The 22162-nt window shown below is 39.1% G+C and overlaps 1 protein-coding gene across 2 annotated transcripts; it reads right to left on the bottom strand.

Annotated features, from left to right (window-relative positions):
- Nucleotides 1-2067: 2067 nt before the first annotated feature.
- Emc3 (ER membrane protein complex subunit 3) lies at nucleotides 2068-20485 on the bottom strand. 2 transcript variants are annotated; one of them, XM_076841109.1, is made up of 8 exons: nucleotides 20180-20485; nucleotides 14313-14370; nucleotides 13882-13975; nucleotides 11086-11190; nucleotides 10269-10350; nucleotides 8661-8740; nucleotides 7800-7882; nucleotides 2068-2654 (listed from the first exon to the last, which is right to left on the bottom strand). In XM_076841109.1, the coding sequence occupies exons 1-8, from the start codon at nucleotides 20332-20334 to the stop codon at nucleotides 2526-2528; spliced, it is 786 nt and encodes a 261-aa protein (XP_076697224.1). In that variant the 5' UTR covers nucleotides 20335-20485; the 3' UTR covers nucleotides 2068-2525. The 2 variants fall into 2 exon arrangements, with proteins under 2 accessions (XP_076697224.1, XP_076697225.1); XM_076841110.1 differs by lacking the exon at nucleotides 2068-2654 and adding an exon at nucleotides 5588-5649.
- Between the last annotated feature and the right edge of the window lie 1677 nt (nucleotides 20486-22162).

The following is a 22162-nucleotide window of genomic DNA, read 5'->3' as shown; positions in this document are numbered from 1 at the left end:
GTGGTGCAGTGGTAGAGATGAGCTTAACATGTGTGAGGCCCTGGGTTCCACCCTCAGCACCGCAAAAAAGAAGAAAAGGGAGGGGTGTGTGTGGTGCGAGGATTCACGGTGGTTCATCTGTACTGTAGTGTGAGTACTTCATTTCCTTTTATTGCTGAATAATATTGTCATATGATGTACCATATTTTATTTATCCATTTATTAGTTAATGGATAGTTGGGCTGTTTCCCACTTGGTGACTTTATGAATAATGTTGCTATAGCTGGATACCATCGTGTATACCCATAATCCCAGCAACTAAGGAGGCTGAGGCTGGAGGAGTTTGGAGGTCAGCCTGGGCAATTTAGCAAGACCTTGTCTCAAAAATAAAAGGGACTGGGGGTGTAGTTCAGTGTAAAGTGCCCCTAGGTTCAATCCCCAATACCCGACCCCTCCAAAATGCTGCTATGAATATTTGTATATTTTGTGTGGACATGTTTTCATTTGTTTTTACTAGTTGTCGTCTATTGATAGGACGTTTAGATTGTTGCCTTTCTCCCTTCTACTGTTTTTATTATTTCCATAATCATTAGCACATGGCAATAACTGTCTCACATCTACTGCTTGGCATGTCTATTGGCAGCACTGGTACCAGAGGTGTTCCAGTGGCATGCTATTAAAGGCAGTAGGAAGTCCCTCTTTAATTTCTGTATTTAAAATTCACCCAGAGGGGGGGATTTTTTTTTTTTTTTAATGGACTAATTTTGAGAGCCTCCATGTTTCTAGGTGAGCAGATGAACTGGCACATTGCTTAGCCACTTAGAGCACTTACCCTTCAGCTTAAGATCAGGGAATACCCTGTCCATTTTGTCTATCTGCTAGCAGATCTGCTGGGTCACCTGGAAATTTTGTTAGCTTTTAGAGGACTGCCAGACTTTTCCCAAGTGGCCGCACTATGTGATCCCCTTTTGATGGATGGGGAGACTAAAGCCCAGAGAGGGGAGGTGTATTCATGCAGAGCCAGGCAAGGGCAAGTGTAGGAGCAGGCACTACTGCTCCAGGGGAACCCAAGGCCACCCCATTCTGACCTCTGGACCATCTCACTCTCACTTCAACACTCTGCACCCCTTTCCCTCAGTCCCTCCCAAAGGCTCTCTCCTCTACCACCATCAGGGTCAAGTCTGCTTCTGAGATGACTCATGAGCTCATCTGCCTCTGGCCTTAGATTCTCAAAGAGGTTCTGTGACCGTAAAAAAGGGTTTGTTATATAAGGTTTTGTTTTGTTTTGTGTGGGGGATGGAACCCAGGGCCTTGTGAATGCTAAGCTCATGCTCTAGGGCTGAGCTACACTCCACAGCCCCCTCTCCGGGTTCTTTGTGGGCATGGGTCACATCTCTCACTGTTACTCTCTCCAGCACAGGTCTCAGACACTCGTAACTGGTGGCAGAAGCTGTCAGTGACCCACAGAGGCAACACTTTCACAGGCAAAGAAAAAACAGAACGGTTTAATTTGTAGAGTCAAGAGTCGTTTGTTCTTGATTACAGTGCTCAACATGCAAATTACATCCATCTCTTGGTACAGAAATGGGTCTCTGCCATTTCCCTGGGACTGTTAATCTAGACAGAAATATTCCTGGGCACTCTGATCAGCAGCTGCCTTCTCTCCCCTCTGACAGTGATATGTGAATTCTCTCCTGTCCAGAGTAACTGGGAAATGAGGTCTTTCGTTCAACTGAGTAGCCATTTACAGTACAGCACCATTGATTTGTCAATGGGTTTGATATTTTCTGAAGACTAGATCAAGAACTTGTATTATTGAACCTGTCTTTGATAATCCCAAAGGCACTTGAGAAGCCGGCAGTGCCTCGGGGTCATTGATTTTCACTGGACAATGTTAAGACTTATCAAAGGTTTGCTTATCAAAAGTCTGCCCTGGCCCTGGGTATTCACTCTGAACAGAGTTTATCTGAACAAGGTTTGGACACATTTTCTGTGTCCTTCTGTAGGCTCAAAGTGAATAATACAGGGATATTAATTTTGCTCATCCATAGTTTCTAAAATTTGGGACGTGAAAAAGGGGTACTTTTGTAAAGAAAGTTAAAAATACTAACCAAAAAATTAAAGGTAAAATGCAGAGGGGAAGGTGCTTGGATCCCAAGAAAACAGGAGTTCACTGTGGTTAGAAGTCAGGCTGACTGAACATAATAACTAGTTATAATTGCAATGCTTCTTCGAAAGACGGAATTTTTGCTAAGTTTTTATATATTATCAGTAGCTTGAGTTTTCCCCTTTCTCTGACTGTCACTACTAGAGTCACCAGAAGGAAACTTTAAAACACTTTTTAAAATAGTGAATCGCTGACATACTCCTCCTCTTTCCTCTAGTTTCCAACGTCAGGGGAACCCAGCTCAGACAAGAACGAGCCTTGCTGCACGCCCGCCAGCCCTTGCACCCTCCTTTTTATTCTCAGAGGCTCCAGCTCCAACGAAAGTTACAAGGTTAAATGCTACTCTTTGATCCTGACACAGCTAATCCTGGTTCGGTCTTCAAAAAATAGATGTCTGTAATTCCTTTTTGAACATGCCTTCAAAGTGGAGGTCTTTGGCCATGAGCTCCTCTTCTACATCATCTAGTGCCCACTGGTGATCCGTCAGCTCCAGAGCTTCCCATTCTGTCTGTAAAGGAAGAGAAGAGCAGGGCAGGGAGAGAGGGGCTTGTTACTGACAACTCTGGCTGACATGGAGGATTCTACCATACCAGAAGCCGGCTGAGCTATTCACATGTGTAAGCTCACTGTGAGGTAGAGCTACTGCCCTCTCCCACCACCTCTATTTAGATTAGAAGACTCAGGCTAAGAAGGGTCACAATTTGTTCAGAGTCACTGGTATCAGTAACTGATGCAGCTGAGCTTAAATTTAATGCTTATGACTCAAAAAGTGCATACTCCATTGGCTCATGGTCACTAAGCACCCACTATATGTCCTGCACTATCCTTGAGGAATACACAATAGATTAGTGCTTTGTGATTCTGCGTCCTTGCCATCTAGGAGGGAATATCATTAAGGGGTTTAAGAACATTTCCTCTAACCTTATGTACAAATACATGACATTTCATTATGGTTTGTGGAAATCTAGTAATTTGCTACCAACTTCAACAATGGAAGAAAGAATGATACTATGAATCATAAAACTGCTTTGGAATATAATTATGTTATATTTACTTGCATAGAAGCTATTAATTTTGAGCAAAACAACATTTGTTTCTTATATTGTATTTGTTAGAAAACCTACTTTTGCCTTAGTGAGTTTTAAAAAATGATTCATGAATTTTTTAAATATTTATTTTTTTAGTTGTAGATGGACACAATTTATTTATTTGTTTGTTTGTTTGTTTATTTATTTATTTATTTATGTGGTGCTGAGGATCGAACCCAGGGCCTCGCACATGTGAGAGGAGTGATCTACTGCTGAGCCATAATCCCAGCCCCCTTCATGAAATTTTAATACAATGTTAGCAATACAAATGTTAGTACATGGGTAGGTTTTTTTTTTTCTCTTTTTTACCCCCACATTTTCTATTGCAACACTGTAGTTGTAAATAATGGTGTGATTTGTTGTTACATGTTCATACATGCACACAACATTTGGGTGTGGTTTTTTGAGATAAAATTCACGTGCTAGAAAATTCACCTTCTTATGTATCCAAGATGTGGTTTTTAATACATTCACAAATATGTACAAACATTTCCACTAATTTCAGAACACTTTTATCACCACAGAAAGAAACCCCACTCTAAATGCAGGCCAATCCCTATTACTCACTTCCTTCAATCCCTAGCAACAACCACATTATTTCCTGTATCTTCCAGTTCACTTATTCTGGAGATAACATGGCCTGTCCTTATTGTTTCCTTTTACTAAGCATGTTTTCAGGGTTTGTTTCTGTTGTACTGTTTCAGCACCTCATTTGTTTTATAGCTGAAAAATATTTCATCATACAGACAGTATATATATTCTCCAAAAATATCTCATTTTGTTTACCCATTCATCAGTTGATGAGCATTTGGATTATCTGTTTGCTTTCTAAAGTGGCTGCACTAGCAAAGTGGGAGGGTTCCAATTTCTCCACACCCTAATCATTTGTTATTATCCATCTTTTTGACTGCAACCACCTGAGTGGGTGTGAAGCAAAATCTCAGAAATTATTTTTGCAGTATTGGGGATGGAACTCAGACCCTCACACATGCTAGGCAAGGGTTCTACCACTGAGCTATATACTCCAGCCCTTTTTTTCTTTTTCAGGGCAACCAAGAGATCTTTATTGCAGTGGCATCTGATTAACAGGGAAGGAAGAGAAAAAGAGAGAGGGAGAGAAAGAGAACAGGGTAAGAGAGAAAAAAAGAGAGACAGCAAATTGTATGAGAGAGAGTGGGGGTGGTGAGAGAGAGGGGGGAGAGAGAGAGAGAGAGAGAGAGACAGAGAGAGAGAGCTATATTCCAGTCCTTTTTATTTTTAGAAAGTATATTTTATCTAAGAAATCAGTGCCTAGTCTAAGGTCACAAAGATTTAAGCCCATGTTTTATTTTTATTTTTTGTGGTACTGGGGGGGCGGTGCTCTACCACTGAATTCTACCACCATCCTCATCCCTTTTTAAAGTTTTAAAAATTTTGAGACAGCATCTTATTAAGTTGCCCAGCTGGCCTTGAACTTAAGTCCTCATGCCTCCTGAGTTGCTGGGATTATGGTGTGCATCATCAAGCCTATGTTTAATGTTTTTTATGACTTTTATTTATTTAAACAAATGTTTTTTGGTTGCAAATGGACATAATACCTTTATTTTATTTATTTCTTATGTGGTGCTGAAGCTCAAACCCAATGCCTCACATGTGCTAGGCAAGTGTTCTACCACTGAGCTACAACTGCAGCCTCCCCCATGTTTAATTTTAAAATACCATAGTTGTATCTTTTATATTTAGGTCTTTGACCCATCAAGAATACTTTTTGAACATTTAATATTTTTATTGGAATAAATAATATGTACAACATCAAGCCTGCCACTTTTAGCCATCAATCACATTCACGGTGTTTTATAACCATCTCCAGTATCTATTTCCAAAAACTTTTCATCCTCTGAATAGAAGCTCTGTTCCCAGTAGGCAATAACCCCCACTGTCCCCTCTTCCCAGACTCTGGTAACTGCTAACCCACTTTTTATCTCTATGGATTTTCCTATTCCACATATTTCATGTGAGCAGAATCATACAACATTTGGGTCTCTGACCCATTTTGACTTATTTTTGTGCATACTGTGAAGCATGCTTCCATCTTCATTCATTTTTATGTAGAAATCATTTTCCTAGCACCATTTGTTCAAAAGACTATTCTTTCCTTCACAGAACTGTCTGGCATTGTGGCTAAAAATCAACAATTATATGTTAGTATCAAATGATCATAAATTTATTAAATCATAGCTATGCATTTATTTCAGAACTCTCAATTCTATTGCATTAATCTACGTGCCTGTCATTTTGCTATTACTTCGGAGTTTTGATTACTGTCTTTGTAGGTTTTTGAATCAGGAAGCATAAGTCCTCTAACTTGTTTTCTTTCAATTTTAGGCAATTTTGGGTGTCTTACATTTTCCTGTGATCTTCACGATCAGCTGGTTTCTGTAAAAAAGGGAGGTAGATTTTGATAGGGATTGTGCTGAATCTGTAGGTCAACGCAGGGACTACTTCCATCTTAACATGATGCTCAATATTCTTATCTATAAACATAAATGTCTATTCATTCTAATTTAGATCTTTAATTTCTTTTGGCAATGTTTCTGGAATTTTCAGGTATAAATTTTACATTTCTTTTGTTGGACTTATTCCTCTTTTTGAAATTATTATACATAAGTGGAATTTTTTTCCTTAATTTCATTTTCAGATTCTTTGTTACCTTTGTGTTGAAGTCCAGTTAATTTTTTTCTTTTTTCATTTAGAGACAGAGTCTAACTAAATTGCCCAGGCTGGTCTCAACCTCATGATCTTGCTACCTTATTACAATGCACCTGATTACATCTAGTTTGCATATATTGATTTTTTTAATGCATTAATTTTTTTTAAATATAGTTGTAGTGCTGAGGATTGAACCCAGTGCCTCACAAATGCTGGGCAAGTGCTTTGCCACTGAGCTACAGCCCCAGCCCTGTATATTGATCTTGTATCCTAAAACTGCCAAACTCGTTTTTCAGCTCTGATGGTTATTTGTGTGTGTGTGTGTGCGTGTGTGTGTGTGTGTATTTCATCTGTAAAGAGTGGTAGTGTTACTGCCTGGTTTATTTCTCCCATGCCCAGCTGTCCTGGCTAGAACATCCAGTACAATGTTGAATAGAAGTGGTAACAGAAGTGGCAGATATCCTTGTCTTGTTCTTGATCTTGGGAGAAAAGCTTCCAATCTTTCACCATTAAGTACGATAGTAGCTGTAGGGTTTTTTGTTTTGTTTTGTTTTGTTTTTAAATAGATGACCTTCATCAGGTAAGAGTTTCCTTTTATTTTTAGTTTTTTTTTTTTTTCTTTTGGCAGTGCTAGGGACTGAAAGTAGGGTATTTTTAGTTTTTAATCATGGAAAATTAGTGAGGTTATATAGGATTTTATATAGGATTTTACAAATTCCAGAATCCTTTAATGAAAAGGCTTTAAAGTACTGACACTTTATGGATGCAGTGAATGAATGACTTATGATGCTGGGGATGGAAACCAGGGCCATTTGAATGCGAAACATGTTCTACCACCGAGCTACATCCTTTGTCCCTATGTATTTATTTATTTTTAATGCAATTTATACCTGAGGTCTGCCAGGTTCAAGAAAGTTTAAAGTGTCCCATATGTTACCTGGGGCCTTTGAAAGGATTGTTTTATAGCCTCATTTACAGTGTGGATTAAATTTGGGTGATCATTTAATACCAGTGAAAGTGCCAAGAATCTCCAATTTACTTAATAGACGATTCTGTCTCAGGAACAAAACACACATAAACTCTATTTTTCCTACTCTAAATTCAAACAATGAAACCACACTACATTCACTGCAGAGCTTTTCTTGTTGTTTGATATGGGGTGGGAGAGTGGGTCTCACTATGTTGCCCAGGCTGGCCTTGATTTCTTGGGCTCAAGCAATCCTCCTGCCTCAGCCTTCTGAGTACTGGGACTATAATAGGACACTGTGCTTGGATTGCGAATTCATTTTTATTTTTTGTTTAATTTTTTTTCTTCTTTTCTCCTTTTGTTTTTTGAGAATTTATTTTTAAAGTATAATAATCCCCCCTTATCTGCAGATGATCTATGTTCCAAGTCCACCAGTGAGTGGATTCCCACGACTGCAAAGCAGTACTAAATCTACATATACTATTCTCCCTATACATACATAACCTCTGATTAAGTTTAATTTACAAATTAGGCACAGCAAGAGATTTAACCTGAATACCTAGTAACAAAAATAGACCAATCACAAGAATATGCTGTAATAGAAGATGTGAATATTATCTCTCATGTTCCATGAGGTGGGTTGTGTGTGATGTGGATGCACTGGACAAAGGGATGACTTGTGTCCTGGGTAGGATGGAAGAGGACAGAGCAAGATTTCATGACACTACTCAGAACAGTGCAGTTTGAAGACTGTGACCTGTTTATTTTTGGAATTTTCCACTGAATATTTTTGGATGCAGTTGACAGTGGTAACTGAAACTGTAAAAAAGTGAAACTGAGTAAGAGAGCACTGCTGGTTCTGGGAACCATTCAGAGCCTCAATAAAGCTCTGGAAGACAATGAAGCGTACCTTGAAAGCTTTGTTGGTGTCTGCAGGCATGGCCATGGCTGCTCCGGTCATCTGCTCTTGCATCATTCGTGATTGGTCAGCGGCTGCAGTGTAAGACATGTCAATGTGAGTGCTGAGGCTCGGCAGGCACCCCTGCACCCTTGTAGAGGAATGAGCACTGCACCGCATTTAAGCTGCCTAGTGGTGGGTTCGAGAACTAGACAATTGGCCCTGTCACCCACTGGCTGTGTGATGTCAAGCAAGTCACTTTATCTCTCCTGAAAAATGGGGATGACAAGAGCTGGAAACAGAAGGGAACTAAAGGAAGCTCCAAAGTTTATTTCAGACTTCAATAACAACAGCTACCAGATAATGACGAACTACTATATGCCAGATTCTTTGCCAACTGCTTTGTGCATTCTTCCTTGTCTACTCCTAATCACCCTGTAGTTAACTCCCAAGATCCCTATTTACAAGACAGCAAAAAAGACAGGATCAGAACAGTTAAATAACTTGTCTGACATCCCCACCATTATATGAGAACCAGGATTAGTACCGGCAAGGCCTCTAGTCAGTGAGCTAACTGAGCCATTCAGGCCTTCTTTAGTCTTCAAATTAATGGTCTTCATCACTGGTGCTGGATTCCCCAGGGGTGTCAGACTTGGGGAAACCAAATGATGTACCAGTGATTGCCAGAGAAAATCAGATTTTCAGTTTGGGCCTAGGAATTTTGAATATGCTTTCAGAATGTTGAAGAAACTTAAGGAATGAAGCACCATATTTGAATGTGCTAATGAATAGTATGACCTATATTTTTCTTGCTCTAGCATGGATGAGTCATCTATTGAAGTTTTTGCTTATTGAACCTGATGTGCTTCTTACCATTATCTTGGCCCAGAATCAGAGAGTATATGCTCCGAAGCCCAAATACATTGAGAAAGTACCAGGATGCAGAACTCACCCTAGCAAAGCAAAGGTATAAATGAAGTTTAATTAATTTCAGGTATTAATGAAGTTTACACATTCGTATCAGGCCAAGTTGTTCAGCATATGTAAGGAAATCACCCAGGATAGGCTATATGCAGCCAAAGCACAACCAGAGAAGAAATATAGGTGTTAAGACAGTCTGACCAATATAGAAGTATATTAAATAAAAAGTGAAAGAGTCCTCCTGTTTGGTATTCCATTCTTTAGAAAAAAATCACAAGTGTTGATGTGTTCATGTGTTCCACACTTAGGAAGGATTAGAGGTGGCTTTCAAATCTGAGGATGACAGCAACTGGGAAAGCATTCCAAGTTTGAATTTTATCACCGAGGCTTCCTTTATCTTAAGTTTCCCACCTTGCCACTGAAAAATAATTTGCATATGATAAAACTAAAGGGAATATGAAAAATGATACATAAATGGAAAAGTTCTGTACTTCATTCCAATGCTTGGGTCACAGGAGTCTATTCTGGTCACTCCATCAGGTTGCAGGTAAGTAAATGATCTCTCTGTGTACAATATTGCTGATCTATCTGCAATGGTAATTCTTCACTCAGGCTATAGTTTCCCCTCTGTCCTTGACAGTATCATACATATACCTGCCCAGAAGCTTAGAAAAGATAAATAAGCTTTTCTTTAACCTATGGAGCTATTGCTTAGCCAAATGAGAGAAGAAGATCAGAGTTTAGTAGAATCATGCTGCTCATATAGCTTTTCTTCTATACTAGAGCTGTACAGACCCAAGACACTATCAGCATCTGGTCTGCCCCACCCCTCCCACATAACCAGAGATGCCTCTGCTCAAACCCAGTGAATCCAATCACTGCTGGTGACCCCCATGGTCCATCCTCCTCTTCTTAACTGTTTCTTGCAGAAGCCCGTGGTGTTAATGGAAAGTGATGGAACATTTTGGGGCTTAGTGGGAAGTCTTAAGTCAATGGGAGTGTGTCCTCAAACAGGACCTGGGGTGTTCTTCCTCTTTTCTCTTTCAGGACCTGACTACAAGGTGAGTGTTTTGCTCCATGATTTGCCTTACTACAAGACCAAAGCAATGGGGCCAATTGTTCATGGACTAAAACCTCCAAAACTATGAGCCAAAATAAATCTTTCTTCATAATAAGCTGATTATCTTGGGTATTTATTATGGTAACAGAAAACTAATACAAACATCCACTCATAAGCCAGGGCACTACTAAAAGACTGGCCTAACCAGAGTTCTTTGCTTAACCTTTCAATTTTTAAGGGGGTAAACACATCCACCCTTGTATTCCTAAGCCCTATGAAAAGAGACTGACATGTTCTCTTCTTTTGCAAGGCTTATGTAAAAATGGCTATAATCCAGCAGGGACATTTTGAGTGGCGTTTTAATGGGACAAAATGCAAAATTAAAAAAAAAAAAAAAAAAAAAAACCTATTCCCAGTGAAATATGCAAATTTGATCTTTAAGAGACACTGGTTTTTAGATTTTTGGTTCCTGTTTTTATTAGATAAAAGAAAGTTCTTACCAGGATGCATCTAATGTGAGTAGCTCGATTCCTTGCTGTAGCATAGGCTTAAAACGAAGGGTCAGTGGAAATGGCACCTTGGCTGCAGAGAAGAAAGAGAAAGTTCACAACCACTCCAAGCTGTTTTTATTTTTAGAGCAGTCGAAGTGTGAATGCACAGCACATATTCTTTCCCTAAGGAAGTGAGAACTCTGAGCCACATAGCTTTTGGAAAATGATTTCCACAAGGAAATCAGTGGCAATTTCAGAAGGAAAAAAAATAGTCAAGATGTTGCTGTGCTCTAGTTTTCTTGAATAATACCACTTTCTAGGTGGCTGAAGAAGCAAGAACTCAAACTGAGCTGTGACCTAAAATTCAGAAGAAATTTATATTGATCCATTAAACCCTGAGTGGAACAGGTACACACAAAGACCTACATCACTAAGAAGCCACACTGATTAAAACCAAATCAAATAAAACAAACAGAAAACTTACCCCAACACCTAGTAAATGAAGTAAAAAATAGAAGTAGGCTTCTCTCTATCCTATTTACTAGAATACCTATCAGTTGTGGAGGTCAACTAGCAGGTCACTCATTTGAATCTCTATTAGTAAAAAAGCAACCACATATGAACTTAGGATTGGTTTGGAACAGGGTTGCCATAACATCACAGGAGATTAATTTTTTGTTGTTTTTCAAAGAGTGTTCTTGGTTTCCATAAGGAAACATAAGATCTGTGATGTTAGGGTCTCAGTCACACTTGAATTTCTCTGAACAAGGACAGGAAAAAGAACACACATGATGTAAACATGAAGTCTGCAGGGTCTGTAACTTACTTGTAACAAAGCCTGAAAATGTCATGTTGATCCATCCACCAATAAGAATCATAGGGAGGACATTGGTGACATTACCTTTCATCATGTCTGTGAGCATAGTGGGATCTAAAATAAAAGCACAAGAGACCACTAGGTTTTACCTCTGTTACCACCTTTGGGTGGTGCTGGGGATTGAACCCAGGGCCTTATGCATGCAAGGCAAGCATTCTACCAACTGAGCTATTTCCCTAGCCCTCTTGTAAATTATTATTATTATTTTTTGGTGCACAGGGCCTTGTGCATGCAAGGCAAGCACTCTACCAACTGAGCTATATCCCCAGCTCTCTTGTAAATTTTTAATATATTTAATGATTTGAGTAAGATGTGTTCATTGCTAAAAAATGCAAATAACAGAAATGTACGATAAGGATGGTTCCTCTCAGTCCAATGTCTAAACACTTTCAACTATTCGTAGCATATCTTTCATCTTTCAATTCACACACACATACTATATATATATTTTTATATACATATATGTATATACGTACATATATTACATATATTCTGCTTTTAATTTTTAAAAATTTGTTCTAATCAGTTGTACATGACAATGAAATGCATTTTAACACATTATACCCAAATGGAGCACAATTTCTCATTCCTTCTCATTCCACCATACTATTCTGCTTCTTAATCATCCCCCCGCACTTTTTTTTTAAATTTGTCACTGGGGATTGAACTCAGAGGTGCTCTACCACTAAGCTACATCCCTACCCCTTTTCATTTTTTATCTTTGAAACAGGGTCTTACTAAGTTGCTTAGGGTGGCCTTGAACTTGCAATCCTGCCTCAGTCTCCCAAGTTACTAGAATTACAGGCATCTGCCACTATGCCTGACTTGTGCTTCTTCATATTTTGAAATGAATAATTTTGTGAAAGGTATTTCTCATGGGGATAATATCAATCCCTCAATATTTTCAGTGTTTAGGCAGATTCTACTATATGGTTGCACCATTTATTTTTTGATAGACCTAGAGGTTGTTTCCAATTTTCTTTGAGACTAAACAATGCTGCCAACACCATCTTGTACATAAATTGCACGTTTATGTAAGTATTTCTTTTTTTTTTTTTGGGGGGGGTATCGGGATTGAACTCAGGGGCACTTGGACACTGAGCCACATCTTCAGCCCTATTTTGTATTTTATTTAGAGATAGGGTCTCACTGAGTTGCTTAGTGCCTCGCAGTTGCTAAGGCTGACTTTGAACTCATGATTCTCTTGTCTCAGCTTCCTGAGCTGCTGGGATTACAGGCATGAGCCACCGCCACAGGCTATGTAAGTATTTCTGTAAGATAAATTCTTTAAAAAATTTCTGGATCAAGGGGTTCATATATTTAAAATTGACAGATGTTAGGACTTTGTGGCAGGGTATGGTGGTGTATATTTGTAATCCCAAAGACTTGGTAGGCTGAGGCAGGAGGATAACAGGTTTGAGGGCAGCCTGGGCATCTTAGTAGGATCCTGTCTCAAAAAATAAAAAGGGCTGGGATGTAGGCCAGTGGTAGAGCACCCCTGGGTTCAATTTTTAGTACAAAATAATAAAAAAGATTAGAGGCTTGGAGTATAGCTCGGTAGTAGAGTGCTTGTGTAGCAGGTGCAAGACCCTAGGTTCAATGTGCAGCAATGCCACTCCCCCCAAAACAAAACAAAAACAACAAAAACAAAAAGACATAAACCATCAGGCTATCCTTCAAGGAGGCCCCACCATTTGATACTCTCACCAGTGATGAGAGGGCCTAATTTCCCTCGACCTTGACCATAGTGACTCTGGTCAATCTTTTAATCTTTGTCAATTTAATGGGTTATAAAAGGATATCTTGTTTTGTTTTCTTTGTAGTATTTGGGCTAAAACCAGGGCCCCACTCATGCTAGGCAAGCACTCAACCATTGAGCCATACTCTGAACCCTTTTTTAAAAATTTTTTTTTTTTTTTTTTTAATTTCAAGACAGAGTCTCCCTAAGTTATCCAGGCTGACCTTGTGATCAGGCTGCCTCAGTCTTCCAAGTAGCTAGGATTATAGGTGTGCACCACTGTGCCTGGTAACATCTTATTTTTATTTGTCTTCTGTGGATTATTAGAGAAATCAAGTATATTTTCATATATACTTTTCCTAAATTGTGTTAATTCTAATATCTTATTCATGGGTTAAAAGAACTAGTTATCTCAAGAAATGAATACTGAAGTGAGAAAACAGTCAACAAAGAAAAATAAATTGTTTTACTTTACATTGTATTTTTCATAAGGCAGAAGTTAGTGGAAGTCAGATATCTGTTGGAGCAGACATTGTAGGATGAACTAAGCAATCAGGTCTGACCAAGAACTGGTTGCTACTGGGAGGGAGTCAGCTCCTCCTCATTTAGGCAGAAGCTGGGTAGCCATCTGTCAGCAATAGGATCTAGGCAGTGGGTGGGAGCTGGGACTGGAAAGCATTCTCAACTGTGCTCCACAGAACCATGGGTCTTGAGGACTAGCAACGAGGAGAGACCCAGGGACAACAGTGTTAGATTCCCCACTCTATCAGCTTTTTAAAATTTGCTTTATAAACTGGGTTCCCAGGAGATTTATTTGAAAAAGAGAACTCCACTATATTAGATGATTTCTAAAGTCACTTACATTATTAGTTCCTATAATTTATTTAAATAAAACTACATCTGCCCTGCCTTCCCTCCTCCCCCTCTCACTCAGTACCCCATGTAAACTTTTTTTTTTTTTTTTTTTTTTTTTTAAAAAAAAAGCAAGAGAAAAGGAATAAACATACCGGTCATAGGAGAAGGTGGCACTACCTTTCTTTTAGTTTTTTTGAAAAATCCATCCTCTGGGTTGTTGAAGTAATATTTTCGTGTCAAGAAAGACTAGTAGGAAAGAAAAAGCTTTTTAATCCAATAACTGTGACATGGCAAGATGTCAAGTGACTCCCCAGAGATTTGGTCAGAAGGGCCTTGGAATATGCTGTTGCCCTCAGAGCTGGCATCCTACTTGGCAGGCGACCTGACACTTTAGCTGAGTCACATTTAAAAACAATTTCCTAAGAGTGAGGTCACAGTGACAGCAAACACCACTGGGCCACAGCTTAATTACTGAGTGGCCAATCTCCAGTTCTCCCCAAAGAGTCCCCTTATAAAACATTCAGATTATCTACTGCTCTCCACAGTCAATGGTGGAGCTTTTTAATAAAAGATAAGTAAGTACCTGTTTGGGAATGTATTTTCCATTTTCCCTGAGGACTCTGCTTCGAATTAGGACTTGGCTGAAAAACATGACCAAGACAATGAGATTTTTAAAAGTGAAACACTAGAAGAAAATGAGAGTATAAAGTAGAAGATCTGTCTAAACACGAGAGGACCTATTTGGCAACAGGTGCATGTGGAACATTCAAGTATCCTAAAAACCAGCATGACATAGTTAACCTTACATTCAGGTTTTCAAAAGAGCAGTCTTCACAAGTGACTGTGGTTCTGCACACAGATTTCTAAGTCAGGCATATTTGGGATATCACACTCAGTTTTTTTTTTTTTTTTTTTAATTTATAATGAGCCAAGAAGGAACTTTCTCTGAGGGAAAAGAGTAGCAGTTGGATGTTGTTCAGAAGACGTGGGGGCTGGAGGAGGGGAAAGGCATAGGATAGAAGAAGGGAAGAAATTCTTAATATGCATGGAGCAATGAGGACAGGTAGCCAGGTCCAGTGGTGCACACTTGTAATCCCAGCTATCTGGGATGCAATTTTGAGGTCATTTTGGACAACTTAGCAAGACCCTGTCTCAAAAATTTAAAAAGTGAAAAGATCAGGTGTAGCTCAGTGGTAGAGCACTTGCTTAGCCTGCACAAGGCACTGGGTTTAATCCCCAGCACTGGCAGTGGGAGTAGGGTGGGGGAGGGTGGTTGCATATTGTTGTGGGAGACACAGACAAGAAGAAATGAGAAGTCTCAAGAAGATTATTATCTGACAACAAATAGAAATGCCACTCAGAATTCCAAGTATAAGTTCTCAATAAACAATGAATAAATGAAATTATTTGGTGTTATCAGGGCACAGTTGATCACTAAAGATAATAGTCCAGATAACTAAGATATAAATAGCAAACAGAGAAAAGAACACTGTGCTTAACTTTCCCTTCTTTACTTCTGTGTACAAACCACCTGCTGTGAGCTGTCAGTGCCCCTAAACACAATTCAGCTTCACTGTATGTTGGCAGTGCTTGATGGCCCCTCTCCTTTGCTGGTGTTACCCCATCAAGCCTAAATACTTTCCTCAAGCCCTGTCTTTCCCACAATCTCTTCCTGATGCTGGAACTCTTGTGGAACTTTCCCGGGTTTCCCTCCTTTTGGCCTTGTTATATTATACAGTTGACTAAACATAAGCTACAGAAGTGACCTGTAATACATTCTGTTCCTTGGGAGCTAAAGTTACTCAGAGTGTGGCCTATGTATCAATGCTGGTCTGTGACAAGGTGAATACAGACATATATTCACATAAAGAGTAAGGGTTTAGAGACATAATAATTTGATATTACCAAACATCCAAGCATGTGATCAAAATATTTTAGCCAGCTGGACTAGAAATTAAAAAACAGCTGTAAGGGATATGGCTCAGTGGTAAAATGCCCCTGGCAGTATCTATCAATCCCTAGTATCTATCAGTTAACCAATTAATTAAAAAGAAATAAAATTTAAAAATAAAAAAGCCCCCAAACTGGCCCTTTACCACCAACAGTTTAAGAAGCACTGGATGTAGAAAAATGAACGAAAATTTAAGCTCTAGAGTTGGGTTCAAATCCTGTTTTTGCCATTTATTAGCTGAATATCTTGGCCAACTCACTTCAATTCTTTAATCCACCATTCACATTCTGTAGAGTAACAAATTTATGCTTTCAATGAAAATATATTTCTTAAATTTCTAATTGTCAGGTACTGTGTGAGGTGACATGAACAGCAGCGATCAAAACGCAAATATCTCATGATGGTAATTCTAGTGGGAAATGCCAGGTGTGGTGGTGCACACCTGTAATTCCAGAGGCTCTGGAGGCTGAGGCAGGAGGCTTGAATGAGGTCAGCCTCAGCAACTTGTGAGACCCTGTCTCAAAAATAAAAAGGGGTGGAGATGTAACTCTCTACTAGAGCACCCCTGGGTTCAAACCCTAGTACTGCCCCAAACAAACAAATAAAACCAAAAAAGTCTGGTGGGAGAGAAAGAAATGAATCAAATAACCACATGAGCCAATGTGAAATTTGACTGTTAAATTCTAGGAAGAGAGATGGATGGGGAATTCCCCCATTCTGGAAAGTTAAGGTCTGAAAGAAAACCTTGCTGAGAATATAGGATTAGGTTGGAATCTTATATGGGAAAATGCTGGAGGGAATGTTATGGACATAGGCCCTGTTGCAGGAGTAAGTACATGTCTCTGAGGACCTGAGAAAAGGCCATATGGAGAGAAAAGAGGACTATGTGGTGAAGAGGAGGCTAGAGAGGTGGGCAAGAGAGCTAGACTACACAAGGCCATGATGATCCTACTTATTAAATCATGAACAGCAAAAGTGAAACAATGAAGGGTTTTAAGCTGAGTCCTTTGTGTGTATTATCTCACTTAAAGCTGAGATCCATCACTATATTTTTCAAAGTCTATAAATCCTGTAAGAAGTTTTTAATTTTCTGTTTTTATTCTGATGAGTATCTAAAATAAGTCATTTACTGGTTGTAAAGATAAAGCTTTGGTAATCTGCAACTGAAAGATCTTTTCTTAGAATAAAACTTTAGTTTTTTTTTAATATTTATTTTTTTAGTTGTAGTTGGATACAATACATTAATTTGTTTTTATATGGTGCTGAGGATTGAATCCAGGGCCTTGTGCTTGTTAGGCGAGCGCGCTACCACTGAGCTACAACGCCAGCCCCAAACTTTAGTTTTTAAAGTCAATTCAAACTGAAGTCTCCTATTCTTGTTTTTTTTGTTTTATAGTATGAGGGGATTGAACCCAGGGGTGCTTAACCACTGATTCACATCCCCAGCCCTTTTAATATTTTAAAATTTTGAGACAGGGTCTTGCTAAGTTGCTTAGGGCCTGGCTAAGTTGCTGGTTCAACTCTACTTCCTCTCAACTGTTTTATAATTAATATAAAAATTAGGTTTGAGAATCTAATTCCATTTTCTGTATGAGGGGGGCACAGTTTTTATGTTTATAAAATTTCTCAGCACCAAATAAACATATGGGAAATTGTACTTTATGAAGAATAATATACCACCTAAGAAACTAATGTAGTACTACCTTCTGTGATATTCATCTATATTAGCCATCTATTAACTGGTCCCAGTTAAAGTGATTTTTTAGTGAGGTGCATATATATGACTTCTGCATTATGCCTTATACAACAGTTGTGCCCAAGCTCCTATGAAATATAAATTACCACAAATTACTTTTCTTTTATTTCTCCTGATTATTACAACTAGATCATAATGTTGCTTTAAAAAAATAATTCCCCTGTGGGCTGAGGAATTAGTTCAATGGTAGAGTGCTTATCTAGCATGAGCAAGGGCCTGAATTCAATCCCCAGCACAAGAAGAATGAAACCAAAACCAACCAATCAACCAAACATACAAACCCAAACAAATTCATATTTAGATTGTACCAACTGTGAATTTCATTTTGGAGATGAAAAAAAAAAAAAAAAAAAAAAACAGCTGTGGGTCTGATACCATTCAGAACCACAGCTCTAAAATGACATAGTAAAAACCAGGATAGAAAACTGTGTCAGAATATCTATCTAGCAGGAATGGTGGTTAAGAATCATCATAATATCTGGTAAAAAAAAAAAAAGAATCATGATAGCAGGATCAGTGAACCAATCTAGGTTCAAGTACATGCACAATATTTTACAACTCTGGTTACTCTGGGAATGCTACTTAATTTCTCCAGGCTTCCTTTTCTTCAACTATTAAAATGGGTTTAGGATTACCTAACTCAGAACTACTGTAAGGATAAAATCAGAATAATTTCTAGGTATCATTGAATGCTAATTATCTGAGCTCTCTCCACCCTGCATTTTTCTATAGGATTTCTTTTTATGGTAAACTGACTTTTTCCCTCTACTAATATTGGGGATCGAACTCAGGAGCATTCTACTGCGGAACAAAATCCTTAAAATTAAAAAAAAATTTTTTAAAGTTATAGATGGATACAATACCTTTATTTTATTTATTTTTATGTGGTGCTGAGGATTGAATCCAGTGCCTCACATGTGCTAGGTGAGTGTTCTACCACTGAGCCACAATGCCAGCCCCGTTAAAAAACTTTTTTTTTTTTTTTTTTTTTTTTAATTTTGAGACAGTTTCAATAAGTTGTGCAGGCTGTGCTTGAACTTGTAATCCTCCTGCATCTGTCTTCAGAGTGGCTGGGATTAAAGGTATTAGCTACCACATCTGGTTGTAAACTGACTTCTAAAGATTGGTTCCAGGAGGATGGCTCAGGTCAGTTCTGAAACTGATGTCACAAAAAAATAATCCAAGTGGCTAATTTGTAGTAAAATGGAAAGAGCCCTAGGCTTGGCAACCAGAAGACCTGGCTTAAAGTCCTGAATATTATCATATGTGACCATGGAACCCCCTTAAGCTTCAGTTTCTATAAAATGGGAAAACAGTACCTACCTTATATTTGCTCTGCGTTTTAAATAAGTACTTTAGCATAGTGCATGGTACAGAGTAAGTATTTAATAAACGTTCGCTTATTGTTATTGTCAGCATAATTGGTAAGGACAACTGAAAATGATAAAGAAGTTTCCCATACTTCAGTCGCACTTACACTATATGTACTTAATATTTTTAGATATCAACTTTTCTTCTGCCTGTATTAGTTTTTAAAAAAATATTTTAAGTTGTAGATGGACAAAATACTTTTATCTACTTATTTATTTATTAAAATGCTTTTTAGTTATAGGTAGACACAATTTCTTTATTTTACTTTATGTGGTGCTGAGGATCCAACCCAGTGCCTCACACATACCAGGCAAGTGTTCTACCACTGAGCCACAACCCAGCTCCTATAAAATTTCAGCAAATGGAAATCCAGTATGACTTGCCACAAAACAAAGCAATTTTAAAAATAAATACAATAAAATCAAAACAACATTAAATTTTCCCTAGATACTGTCATCTGTGGAAAACTCTTTAAAAATTTTTTTTCTAGTTGTCGATAGACCTTTACTTTATTTATTTATATGTGGTGCTGAGAATGGAACCCAGTGCTTTATACATGCCAGGCAAGTGCACTACTACTGAGCCATAGCCCCAGCCCATATGTGGAAACTTCTGAACCTGATGCTTGCTCTTCTTGTTAAAAAGAGATTCCTAAGTAATCAGGAGGGGTTAAAGATAGAGTACCACTTGATTAAGATGGTCTCTGAAAATAATCATAACAATTGGCTGAAAATTGTTATTTATTTTAATAGAAGGGCACGTGTCTGGATACCATCTAGAGCCATCTCAAATTTGTTTCTGCAAATACTAAATGAAAGCGTGTGAGGAGGAAGTTGCCTTCACTATAGGAGGGAAAATGATCTTTACAAATCCACACATCTCTAATGGCACTGTTACAGTTTGCAAAGCATTTTGTTTCTTAGCATCTCTGCTGATCGTTACAGTAATTCAGTAAAAAGCGATTATCTAATATTATCAAAGAATAAAAAGACCTGGCACTCAGTGGGCACTTTTCCTAAGGAAAGGATGGGATCATACAGTTCACAGATAACCCCATTGAGAGTTGGCTACTAGCCTAACAGTGTTTTGTTTTGTTTTTGTTTTTGTTTTTTTTGAGCACTAATACGTCCCAGGCCCTATGATCAGGCTTTAAAGATGTCACCTAATTTAATCCCCACGTCTGTTCTATGAGGTAGGCACTGTTATGTTATAGTTCTCATTTTAGAGACAACGAAAGTGGAAATACAGGTAACGGCTAAGGTCACCTGCCAGCAGGGGCGCGACGAGAACTCAGGTAAACTGACAGAACTCCTGCACTTTCTTGCCCAAGGTCACGAGGAGTGAAGGCGGCCGGTTAGGGTAGGGTGCTGACCTGTCGGAGACTTGTTCCTGGGTCAGTTTCTTGTCGCTCTGCAACAGGATGGACACATAGTGGCGGATCATGCCCACGAAGAAAGTGATGATAACGATGGGTAAGACCACCCAGAGGCGGATGTTGGAGTCGAGCAACAGCTCTGGCCCCGCCATCTTCTCTGAAAGCCGACTGCCAGCCGCGGGGAGTCAAGTTCCTCTTGGATTTCGCCTCCGGGCCTTCTAACGTTCCTCAATCTGGCTGGCCCGGGACTCCGCGACTGTCTCGATCCACCGCTCACGGTTTCCAGCTGGGCCGCCGGGCGCCGACTTCCGGCGCGGAAGTTTGACGTCACTCAGCGGCGCGCCTCGGTAGCGTCAGAGCGACGTCGCGCCGGGCGGGAAAGTCGAAAGTGAGGGGCGGTGACGACTTCTGCGTGTTGAGTCGATCTGCAGTTGGCGTCGGTCGAGGCTTCGCGCCACTGGGGCCTAGTCCCTAAGTCCAGGCCGAGCCCGGCCTTTCCCTCTGGGGCTCTTCGCCCGGAACCTGGCTTCCTCATCCGCCCTATCGTGGGGTAATTCCCTCAGGTACCTCCAGCGTCGTTACAGGGACGAAATGAGAAGGGACGCTATCGCTCCCATCCCCCAAACCTGAATGGTCTGGTTTTGGTGACTGGCCTCATCCCCTCTTCCTTTAGACTTTTCTGGAAACGAGGTGGTGTCGCACGTGTTGAGGGTGTGTGCTCTAAAGTCGCAAGATCCTTAGTTGTCTTAGTTTTTCTATCTGCAAAATGGCCGACAATGGTTTTACAATATTAAATGAGGTAATGGATAATATGGAAGGATTAACACATCGTAAGTGTTAATTCTTGTTGGAAGCCATTGTTAAGTACTGGTGGTAGTTAATGTAGATTCCGGAGTCGGTCTGCTGGAGTTAGAATCCTGGACTATGGGAATAATAATTGTATTATTATTATTTTATATTTATAATTTATATTTTAATTTATAATTTTACATTTATAATTTATAATACAATACAAATTTATATTATTATTATTATAATTCATCACACAGATTTTTGTGAGGAATAAATGAATTATTAAATACAAACCACTTTAAGAAAAAAAAGCCCGATAGGGCACCTAAAATACTGATAATTTATAACTGATTTAAGCGGGTCGGCAGGCTGAGAAAGGAGCACCGCACGGTCAAAGCCAGTCTTGGCAATTTAGTGAGGCCGAAAGAAACTTAGCGAGATCTTGTCTGAAAAAAAAATAAATAAAGGCTGGGGATGTGTCTCAATCCCCTGGATTCAATCCCTGGTACAAAACAAAACAAAAAAAAAAAAAAACAAGAAAAAAAGACTTTCTGGGGCTGCGAGCAGAGCTCTTGCATAGTGCATGAAGCCCTTGGGTTCCATTCTTAGCCCCTGGGAGTAGGGAGGACTTTCTCCGGGAAATTATCCCTGCTTTTCTTCTCCACCTAGACTAAATTTCATTGTAAGCCTTAAGTAACCTGTACTTTCCTTTTATAGGATTTACCCAACTGAAGTTAAATGTGTTAAGACTATTTGCCTTTATACTGTAAACTCCCTCTGGGCAGCGTTCATGTCCATCTTGTTCACAGTTGTAACCCCAGCACCTAGCACAGTCCTTATATTATATTGAATTAATGAGTTAAAAGACAGGTGTCTTGAATCTCAGAGCAAGAGCTGTGAATTTTCTCCTTTTAGGAAGTGTTCTAGTGAAAGAGGAAACTAGGAAAACAAGTCTTGAAGAATGCCCAAATATGGGAGGTGAAATGTGTTGATCACCTGGTGATAGAATTAGTATGAAGACTAAAATTCTTTTGGTTTTGGAAAGAACATTTATTTTTTTAAACTGTAATTTTGACTTATCAGAATTTTGCTTCTAGAGGATAACTTTTTTCCTGTCATTTTACTCTTGTAAGTTTACTCTTGTAAATTATTTACTCTTGTAATTTAAGTGTGGAGAACTTCACTCAA

This window comes from Callospermophilus lateralis, chromosome 20, assembly GCF_048772815.1.
Source record: "Callospermophilus lateralis isolate mCalLat2 chromosome 20, mCalLat2.hap1, whole genome shotgun sequence".
Taxonomy (NCBI): domain Eukaryota; kingdom Metazoa; phylum Chordata; class Mammalia; order Rodentia; family Sciuridae; genus Callospermophilus; species Callospermophilus lateralis.
Note: the sequence above shows the minus strand (reverse complement) of the source record. Positions and strands in the feature narration are given on the sequence as shown.